Below are 11,040 nucleotides of genomic sequence, written 5' to 3'. Positions count from 1 at the left end.
AAAGGGGGGGGGGGGCATTAAAATGTGCATGTGTGTGTGTGTGTGTGTGTGCGCACTGTGTGAGTGCATGTCCCTGCCTGCAAGCAGCAAGGAAGAGAGGTTAAAAGGACCACTTCTGTCACTGTCCCACGTCCAGCTGCAAGCATTCCTCTCCACGACCTACATTCCTACGCAAGAATTGCCCAATCCTTCCTTTTCTCACACACCCTGCTCTTCCAGAGAAAACAAAGAACATTAAACAGTCATGGGTGGGGGGGGGGGGGGGGGGGGGGGTATAGAATTGCCGGGGAGATGCAAATGAACTATGGTGCAACACCTTGAAAACAATAGCGGCATCAACACAACATCGAGGGTGGAAAATCCCCTATCTTCCCATGATGAATGACATTTCAAGAGGAAGCACATTTGCAATACGCCATGTTACAGTAGCTCCGCTCTCCTCACATCCCATCCCATCCTCCCCCCTCCCAGCCAATTTACCAGTATGGGACACATTTAGATTTGTAGGCAGTGGTGTAAAGTAACTAAGTACATTTACTCAAGTACTGTACTTAAGTACAATTTGGATGTGTTTTTTACTGTACTGGAATATTTCCAAATTTCAGTAATTAAACATCTCAGAGGCTGTATATTATACTTTTACTCCACGTTAGTGACTGGTTACTTTGTAGATTTAATTTTGTATTACAAAAACCACTATTACATTAACCACTTCAACAATGTGTCAAGATGCGACGCATTTGTGAGCTTGTAGATCTGATATTTTCAAAGATTTGTGTACATTTGGAAATGGAAATGGGACATTCTGCATAATGAGTACTTGTGCTTTTTATAATTTAAGTACATTTTGATACCAATACTTTTTCTACTTTTACTCAAGTAAAAGTCCGGGACTACCAGAGTATTTCTGCATTGCAGTATTTATACTTAAGTAAAACATTCGAGGAGTACTTTTTCCACTGCCTCACACACTGACTACACTGCACTACACTACACGGCTCTAGTCTCACATGACCGCATATTATTAGCGGTATAGGAAGCCAATGGGGTTTCACCGTGTGAGTTACGTCAGGGGGCGGGTCGGTGGAGGAGGGTTTAGTGTGTATGTGTGGAAGTACTAGTCAGCAGCGCTTGTGTGTGTATGTGTGCGTGCGTGCGTGGCGTGCGTGCACGCCGTGAAGGCACTGAATGGACTAGATCTAGATCCCCTCACTCAGTCAGAGCCACGTAGGTACGGAGTACGGACCGACGGCACGGCAGCACCACGGGAGCAGAGGAGGATGTCCTGCAGCTGAATCCAGGGATAGGCCTGGGAGAGTCGGCCGGCCGTCCCTTCATTTATCCTTCCCTGTTTCCAGCAGCTTCTCCAAGCGGCACCGATTGTTCCTTTTGGATTTTTCATTAAGAAAAATATCAAAAAAAGCTTCGTCGTCCACCACCGCCGCAGAAAGGAAAGGGAACACCACCGATCGACTCCCGGCACCACCACCACAACAAAGGCTCCTCTCTTGCACTCTCCATGGGGGTTTTATTATCAACGTATGTTTGATGACAATCTGCCGTGCATGGATCTGGTTATCTGGGGAGCAAGAAGGCTACTGACTGGCTGCACTGACCTGATACTAGTTAGCAAGGAAGCTAACTAGATAGCCCCCTTAACCCCCCACCCCCCCTGCACCTGCTATCATTCACTTGTGTGTGTTTGACTATTCAGGTTTTATTCAGTAACTGAAGCTTGCAAAAAAAAAAAAAAAAACTTCCTTCCATTTTTATAATCGTCTTGTTTTTGCCGTTGTCTTTGCATGATGCAAGCGACATCCTAGTTGTTTCGGTTCTATGAAACGTGCCATTATTACCATTTAAACCGGCAATATAAGCTAACCAGATGAGCTGTGTGTGGTGCTAACTTGACGTTAGCAGTCCTCGTTGCAAAGCTGACGTTTGATAGCGTTGCCTTTTGTTGCAATTCTTAGTCACTTATATAGTCACCCGCACTGCTGCTGAAACTGCACGCGATCTGTGCAAAGACTTGCAATTGACATTTACATATATATTTTTTAACGGATCATTTTGTGGAAATCGAAACGGACCAAGTTGATAAACGTTGGAAAAGAGAAATACAGATCTTTGTTAAACTGCACCCCCCCCCCCCCCCATTTAATTCCCCCATTGTATTAGGAACCAGCCACCGAGCTTTGTTTGACTGTCTATCATTGTTTAACCGGCATCAGCAAGAACTGACCAAAAGAAAAAGGCTTAATTTCAAAGCGAGATCTTTTTTTGTTTCGTCGTATTTAAGAATAACTAACAGCGTGTCGGAACTGTTGCACAACACCATTGCACTATATCTTAAGTTTACACCAAACCAACCACGGTGGTTCCCGGTGGATCGAGCGTGGTGAAGAGGTACCGTAGGAAGGCCCCGGCCGGCTTTGTGGAGTTATTACATCATTCCTCATGAACATACAGAGGTCAAACCCCATTAACATTTCACGTTATGGGAGATCGCGGCACAAATCGCACGACTTCGAGGAGCTGTCTTGCCTGAGGACCGGCACCGAGTCCAGCAGCCAGAGCTTCAGTCCGAACCTCGGCTCCCCGAGCCCGCCGGAGACCCCGGACTCCTCTCACTGCGTCTCCCGCATCGGGGATTACCTTTTGTTGGAGCCGCTGGAGGGAGACCACGTGTTCAGAGCCGCCCACCTGCACAGCGGGGAACAGCTCGTGTGTAAGGTGAGCAACTGGAGCCATGATGATTGATTGGCTGCATATTTTAATTGATGGTAATAAATCACGTGAAGAAATAAAATAATGCTGCAGCTTGCACAAAAGTCCTTGCCCCCTCCCCCCCTTTTGTGCAAAAGCGTTTACTTGGGTGATACAGGCCAAATGTTCAGATTTCAAGGTCTCCCCATAACTCTGACAGTGTACAAATGGAATCTAACGGGTCCATTTGGTTCAATTTGTACACTGTCAGAGTTACAGACTTGTACGGGTCAATTTAGACCCCACAAAAGGAACCACCAGAGTCCTTGGAATCCACTTTGAGAAACGCGGATATAGGCAGTGTCATATGAATTATATAAACTAGAAAATTCTTCTGAGGAAATCTTTGGGTGCTTTTTAAAGTAAATCTGTAAAAATGTGGCTTTTCGGTAAATTTCAATGAATGGATATTCTTCAAATGGTAGGCTATGCGAACACAATCGACTCCAGAGCATAGTCCCATTGTTGCACACACGAATCCTTTGGAATATTGGCATATTACAGCGTTTATTATAGTCTTTGCCTCCGGTTTTTAATGTGTAGTAAAATAGCAGCCTAATGGAAAAAGTGAATGGAGAGCCAGGCACCGCGCCGTGTGGTTTGGGTTGCATGATGTAACACTGACAAAAGAATGAGTAATCACATACATACACACTCCTCTTCAAAGTCCTTTACCCAACGGCTTTGTTCCCCATTGTCAAACAATTGAATGTGGGATGTTTCGCCATTGCAAGTGTATCTGTCTCTTGCATGCTTGTTATGCAGAATATGCACATTTGATAGCAAACATCTGCCATTAATCTGGGAGTAGGACGACAACTGCTTGGATGGCATATGTTTGGTAGGGATAATGTTAGAACTTTGGGAGTTAAGAAACTGTGGTGCCATTTTCTTAAAACAGAAGAACAGTCCCCTCCTTACACACACACACACACACACACACACACACACACACACACACACACACACACACACACACACATAATAGTCTATATATATTGACTTTACTTTTAATTACATGGACACTGGAATGTCCCAGGAGTATTATTAAACATTACGAGCATTAAGCTGGCTTAAAATGGCTTAATGAATTGAGATGATAGTTATATGCACCAGTGGGCTCGTAAGGAACAGTAAATATCCCATACATATTGTGACTGAGGTACTGTGGCGATATGGCAATAATGAATCCACAGCCTTTGACTTGGGCTGCAAGCTAGATTTACTGGTTTTCTGACTGCAATTTCTTTGTGACCGTTTCATTGTACCTTCCACCGAAGTTCAATTTATGCCTCTAGGATTGATGGCTCCTGCCGAGCCAGAAACCTAGGTCATAACTTTAGACCTTGAGGGGCTGTGGGGAGCCCTTGTATTGACTGCCGATTGCCTACGCGTGGAGAAGCCATCTCACCTGTACAGCCTTACTGAAAGTCAATTGAGAGGTTACTATGGAAACCAAGACACACTGCAATACTGGGCTGCGTTTAGGTTCCAATTCTCTAACTGTGTGTTTTCAGTTTGCCTGTATTTCAAGATCCATTACCGACCCTCCGTTGGCCCCTGAACAAAGCAAAATACAGGATTTATTTGTGTTAATCTTAATTGTCTAGAGGGTGGGAAACGGACAAAGGCAGATCATTTTGCACCAGCGGTTTAGAACACTCTCCTGACATGTTGTTACCACTCCAAGGCGTAATGAGATCCACGATGGCGACTTAACCATCGAATGGGACCTACTAATTCTCCTCTATGCGATCACACAGGTGTTTGACATTGGCCGCTACCAGGAGTCGCTGGCAGCCTACTTTGCCCTTGGCACACACCAACACATCAACCAGATAGTGGAGATCCTGCTTGGAGAGACACGGGCCTACGTGTTCTTCGAGAGGAGCCATGGCGACATGCACTCTTTCGTCCGCATGTGCAAGAAGCTGCGGGAAGACGAGGCCGCCCGACTGTTCCATCAGATAGCTTCGGCTGTGGCACACTGCCACGATAATGGATTGGTCCTTCGTGACCTCAAACTGAGGAAGTTCGTCTTCAAGAATGAGGACAGGTGAGCATTTGAGTTATGTTACTGCTAAACGCTGTCTGGTTGGATTCACCTTTCAGAGCCACCTCAGTTGTTCCGTTTCCCCTATTTTGTCTTTATTTGCATGTGTTTACCAGTAGTGAGTGTCATCTCAGAATGGGAGACTGTAAATGGAGATGGTGTCGAGCTTAAATATCCCCCCACAAATCTTACAGTGTACATAAAACATCAGCCCTTTCAGTTCCTCTCAGCTATATTTGTACAGGGTTTAGTTATGTATGCATTTATGACTGGAGTGCCATTTAACCACTTAAACCCTATATATTATGTTGACCGGGGTGCCCCAGGGCTCTATACTAGGTCCACTCCTTTTCCCCGCTACACCAAATCTATTTGCTGAAAATAGCCGATCTGCCAGCCCAAAATGTGTCGTGTTGCTATTTTTGCCTAAGGTTCAATCCAGCATAGGAATGCTAGGGTTCAAGTGGTTAAGCTAAATAAGAGACTGGGGGTATGGAATGAAGTTTAATGTGGAAGCATAGGCATTGGTATGACTGATCCTTGCCCAGCAAGCAGAACTGCTTTTTGATAAGCAGACAATGTGAATTTGCCAGAAGTTGCTTTTGTGCGACAGATGTTCATTTAGGTTCCAATTTGGGAATTTGCCATTTAAGGCTGCACTTTTGTAGGGATCAGCAAGAATAGGATAGTAGCTTGCTGACTCTGGGATTGCACAGATTTACTGCCCCCTGGTGAAGGCATTTGCAAATTGCATCCACAATATCCAGGCATTTTCGGTTGCCACAGCAACCTCTGTCCATTAGTCAATTTAGAATTCTACTAAGTTAATTTAGAATTCTATAATTTGTCTGACGCTGATTCAAAAACATTTGTATTCTGTCCAGTTCCTCATGATCTTACCAGAGTCATAAAATCAATATTAAATCTATCGAACAAGGGAAGCTGGTGCTTGACTAACACCCAGTGCCAGAAGCACAGCCTGCCACCGGATGCCCCCTCTCCAAATCCGTGGCGTCAGTCTCTGGCACCGGCTGTGGAAACCGGGAAGCTGAGCTGCCTCGCGTATTCAATATGAGCCTGACAACCTTGGCTGCCTTGCTCTTCTACTCCCAGGGCCGGGATGCCATGCCCTCCCTTAAATGATTGATGCCTGCTGAATTTCGAGAGTGATGGGGCAAGACAGTATTGGGGCACGCTGACTGTTGTTGGGGCATGTCAAGGGTGTGCTTTCACCGTTTTAGCCCGCCATCCATGGCTTGTGGAGACGAGTGGACAGAGATAAGAGAAATGCTCCTTCAGACCGAGATTAAGATCCACTCTGGCTCCAACCACAGTGCAGTACTCGAGGTCTCAAGTGAATGTCCAGAGAAGGACCGAAATTGGAGAGAGGGACAGAGAGTGCGCAGCAGAGAGACAGGCGATAGTACCACAGCAGGTTTCTACAGCATGTGTTAAGTTCCTGACCTGGTTATGTCATACTGCTGTTTGCCATTGACCAACCACCAGCTTGTATAAAGTCTGTAGGTCAGAGGTCGGCCACGAGTGGAATCCAACAGCACAGCAGAGCCATCTTGCACAGGCTCCAGGGCCTTCCTGTACTCCTACACGTAGCTCGGCAGAGATATTTTCGGATCTCCACACAGAATCCTGCATAGCTCAAATGAAGAGGCTGTGCTATGATTAAAATAATGGATTAGACCGTAGCCCCAATGATTGCTTGCAGAAACAGTTCAGTATGATCAGCAGGCTTTAAACCTTGTTGATTGTATTGCAGGTTTGCTCTGTGACCTACAAATGAGTTGCTGTTCAAATACTTCCTCTGAAACCAACATTTGGTTCTGTTTTGGTCTTTATCAACAAAGGACTTTCTGCACATACAAACAATATTGCTGAAGGGAAAATGGTAATGTACTTTACAGCATATTAACATAAAAACGAAGCCACCCCCTCAAGTCAAATTGCTCTTATTGGCAACAAACTCCTGGGCTGTGCTGAGTGGAAGTACATGCATATGTCAAGACGGCAGAGAATATGGTTTTGAATATGTATAAGGCAAGCCAGTGCTCCCTGTCTCTTTTCCCCCCTAGTAAAAAATAGTATGATAGTAAAATGCTGAACATGGTGCATGGAGCAAGATTTCGGCCAAAAAACACATCATTTGGAGCCTTAGTTCTCTTTGTGAGACTCTCCATTCAGCCAGAGACTTGTTGAATTGTGGTGGTCTTTTGAAAATCTATTTATAGGCCTATCTTTGTTGGCTCTGCAGTTATCTTCATGAGAGAGCTCTACATCTTGCACCCAAAAATGGGTTTAAAATGGCTAGATGATCATTAGAATAATTTTCCCCACTTCATTATCTAGACCAATTTGGAGCTTCGATGTTGACAGTGAATTGATTTTGAAGCCATCATTATTATAATAAAATGATGCTGTGTTGTATGAATTTGTTCACATAATATATGTTTGATTTTTCTATTCCCATGTGCCTGCAGGAGCCTGGTGAAGCTGGAGAGCCTTGAGGATACCTACATCCTGGATGGTCACGACGACTCCCTGTCCGACAAACATGGTTGTCCAGCTTACGTCAGCCCCGAGATCCTCAACGCCAGCGGCAGCTACTCTGGCAAGGCAGCTGACGTCTGGAGCCTGGGCGTCATGCTGTACACCATCCTGGTGGGGCGCTACCCCTTCCACGATGTAGAGCCCGGCTCGCTGTTCAGCAAGATCCGCAGGGGACACTTCAGCATCCCTGAGACACTCACGCCCAAGGCCAAGTGCCTGATCCGCTCCATCCTGCGCCGGGAGCCCGCCGAGCGGCTCACCTCCCGGGAGATCCTGGATCACCCCTGGTTCGCCGCATCCGGGGCCACAGGCGGGGGCTTGGTGCCTTCTGGCCGAGGGGAACGAGAGCAGGAGCAGACAGTCCCCGAGGTGAGCATGGAAGAGGAGTTGGAGCAGTTCTTCAGCTGAGCCCCCTCCCCTCCTCCCCTTAAGCACAAAGGGACGACTCCGCCACGGTTGGCTCCGCCACGCTCACGGCAGAGCCAAGGAGAAGAAAAAAAAGTAACCGCAAGCAAGTGTACGTTAGAGATTAGGAGATGAACATTTGTCACTAACAATAAAAGGTGTTTCCATCCCGTTTTATTTCCACCATTCCAGGGAAAACCTTGAGCCTGGCATGACAAATGGCATCCTCAACGTCAGTCGGCGATGCTACCCTCTCCCCCGCCCCTTTTCCCTGTTAGGGGGAGGTGGGGGGGAGGTTGACGCCGCCAGACATGCAAGTCGCGAAACAATGTAGCAAATGTTCTTTTTCAGATTTGTTTGGTTTAATGTCGTGCTCTTTTAAAAAAGTAGAGGTGCACGCCGTTTGTGACACTACAGAAAGCAGGGACAGAAGAGAGAACCAGGAGGAAAAGTCAAAATAACTGAACGAACCACAATGCCACTCCTCCTACAGTAATGCGTTTTGTTTCCTCTTGTATAGTTTTAGGTAGCATTGACCCATAACCACAGGAGCCAGGGTCAGAAGTCCCCTCCAGGCTCCACCCTCTACCCCAAGTCCTAATGTATTCTAGCTCTGGTCCAGACGCTCTGACAGACCCGTTGCTAAATGACTAGACCAGGATTTCTCAGCCCCTATGAGCGCTCAACTTGAGTCAAAATAAACTAAACTACTTCACTACTCACCAAACCAAAGGTAGTTTTGCGTTGTTGAAAGTCTATTCTCCGTGGTGGGAAACCTCTCAGCACCCCACCCACTCTATATAATACATTATTTTTGTCATGGAATTAAACGCACTCACTTCGAGCCACCCAGCGGCCACCACAGGCACAACGGTTCACAAACCGGAAATAAGCGGCGGTCGAGTTGGATGCGTTTCATTTCATGACAAAAATAATGTATTTTACAGAGTGGGTGGGGTGCTGAGAGGTTTCCCACCGCGGAGAATAGACCTTCAACAACGCAAAACTACCTTTGGTTTGGTGAGTAGTGAAGTAGTTTAGTTTATTTTGACTCAAGTTGAGCGCTCGTAGGGGCTGAGAAATCCTGGTCTAGTCCTTTAGCGACAGTTGATGCTCTGGACCAGAACTAAATGTATTCTAGCCTATATGGAGGTTAGCTCACAGACCCTGGACTGTTGGTTTCAACCAGACTTGGCTTCTGCCTGTTCTCACACTCATCGAGATAGTTGACCTCATCTGTTTTTTTGCTTTTTATTTTGAAAACTGTTTTCCCCTGTTTCTCACTAGTGTTTAACATGACATTTAAAATGTTCGTAAATTCTGACATACACGGTCGGTAAACTCCTTCACATAGAACTTCTTGAGTAACATATGTACTTACACCTTCCTCAACATCTTAGGCCTTCACCACACTCTTTATTCATTGTTCCACCTTTCGTTTGTCAATAAACGTCTTTTCTTTTTTACTGTCATACACAGTAAAGTTCTGAGTGTTCATCTATGAGTGAAAAAAATGTAACCAGAAACCATTTGGTTACATTTGTTCACTGTGTTACAAATGGATAAATTAACACAGGATTGTGCTGCCACATATTTTAGTTTCTAAGCTATTGCATTCTGTTGTTACTGCTGCTTTAATCTCCCTTCCTAAACCTTAATTTGCAAGTTCTCTCAGTAAGCCTGTGGCATCGTGTAACTTGATGCGTTAAGGTTAGGTGATACGAAAGAGTCCACCTCTTAAAACTTAGCTTCCTCTTATTTAAATTCCTCCATCATTTGTAGGAATGGAAAAAAAACTAACATTTATTTAAATTGTAACAACTATACATATTATATAAATATATATAAATATGAATATATATATTTAAATTTTTACATTGCAGGGTTGTTTTCTTTGAGATTCTTTTCATGTATTATGTAGGCAATATCTTTGACACAGGACAGGCGCAAAGTGTGGTGGGCGTGGATTGCCTGTCTGAAGTTTTAGAATAAACAATTTATTCTTTTGTGCCAGTATTTCTGTGCCCGACCACCATGCCACCTGGTCTCCCGTACTCCTTTTTTTTCCCTCTCTACTCTTAAAAACGTATTCAATGATACTATCGCTATGACCTGGGCTTTTCAGGGCCTCATGTTAGATTTTCTACTGCCTGTACAGGTTCTGTGAAAACGATCATGGTCTAAAAATGGGTTCCAGTGGACACGTTTTGTCGTATCTCAATGTTACTTGAATTTGTGTTTTGTTTTGATCTAGTCATCGGCATGTGCCCTATGAATGCTATAGCCTGCCTAGCGGTGGGGTGGGGGGAGGGGTTTGCTCCTTTTTTTTTATGGAAAAGAAAAAAGTGGAATTATTTTTTCAATTTGCCATTTCCTGATTTGTTGCTTTTTAAAAACGACAATTGTGTTCATTCTGTTCTTGTTTCTTTTTTTCTTTTTTTTAATGTAGAATGAGCTATACCCCTATTTAAGTTGGTGCTGATTTGGTGCTAATAAGTCCTTTTTTCTTCTTAGTTCTTCGTTTCATTTCACAGAGGGGGTTGGTGCATGGTGGGAGATCTGCCTCGGATGTTCTGATTGTATCGTAACAGACTCTGGTGTTTTGTCCAAGATTTATTCAGTAAATAAATTGTGAACTGCTATTTGATTTGACTTTTCTTTCCTTATTATGATACTCAGAAATGTCATCACACAGAACGACTTCTTTTTACAACATTTACAACAATATAAACTGTATCTTTTTCATATCACAATGACGATCTAAAATGTCTCATAAGCTAGAAATCAATTGGAGTATGCTAGCTCTCCTGCTACACCAAATCTCTTGATAAGGGTTGGGGTCGTTTTTACCCTGGCATCCCTATTTAGTGTAGTTGCCACAGCAGGGCAACCAGACTAGTACTTGTCTGACTTTATTCCATCCATCTTTTCACTTTCCAGATAAACTTTATTTTGCCATGCTACTCCTACAGTTTTGTGGCACGCACTTGGGCCATATGTCAAATGGACGGACTTCATCGGGACAAGACACTCGCCATTCTGATTAATATGCATGCACATATATGGACATCTCCGTCAGTCTCTATCCCTTTCATGCCCTATATGGAGATTGCTGATGTCATCAGTATATGCCCATATAGTGATGGTAGTCCGCCTTTTGTGCCCATTGGAGCTGACATTTGTTTTCACCTATTACCATGATTACACATTGAGTTTAGTTAGACAACACACTCCATAAATGGGGTGTAGCTGCA

The 11,040-nt window shown here is 44.6% G+C and overlaps 1 protein-coding gene across 1 annotated transcript; it reads left to right on the top strand.

Annotated features, from left to right (window-relative positions):
- Nucleotides 1-1,237: 1,237 nt before the first annotated feature.
- trib2 (tribbles pseudokinase 2) lies at nt 1,238-10,337 on the top strand. The gene is made up of 3 exons (XM_080745258.1): nt 1,238-2,733; nt 4,530-4,822; nt 7,312-10,337. Exons 1-3 carry the CDS (start codon nt 2,458-2,460, stop codon nt 7,787-7,789), a joined length of 1,047 nt encoding a protein of 348 aa, XP_080601384.1. The 5' UTR covers nt 1,238-2,457; the 3' UTR covers nt 7,790-10,337.
- Nucleotides 10,338-11,040: the final 703 nt, after the last annotated feature.

The sequence above is a fragment of the Nannobrachium achirus genome (genome assembly GCF_963921795.1).
Source record: "Nannobrachium achirus genome assembly, chromosome: 16".
In the NCBI taxonomy this organism is placed as follows: Eukaryota; Metazoa; Chordata; class Actinopteri; order Myctophiformes; family Myctophidae; genus Nannobrachium; species Nannobrachium achirus.
The sequence above is the reverse complement of the archived record's forward strand: the minus strand, read 5'-3'. Positions and strand labels throughout refer to the sequence as shown.

What these genes read in the sequence shown, in the direction of transcription:
- trib2 (XM_080745258.1), top strand. Translation starts at nt 2,458, where the DNA reads ATGAACATACAGAGGTCAAACCCCATTAACATTTCACGTTATGGGAGA. An exon ending in GGGAACAGCTCGTGTGTAAG is followed by an intron (nt 2,734 to 4,529) that starts GTGAGCAACTGG and finishes GCGATCACACAG; the next exon opens with GTGTTTGACATTGGCCGCTA. An exon ending in GTCTTCAAGAATGAGGACAG is followed by an intron (nt 4,823 to 7,311) that starts GTGAGCATTTGA and finishes ATGTGCCTGCAG; the next exon opens with GAGCCTGGTGAAGCTGGAGA.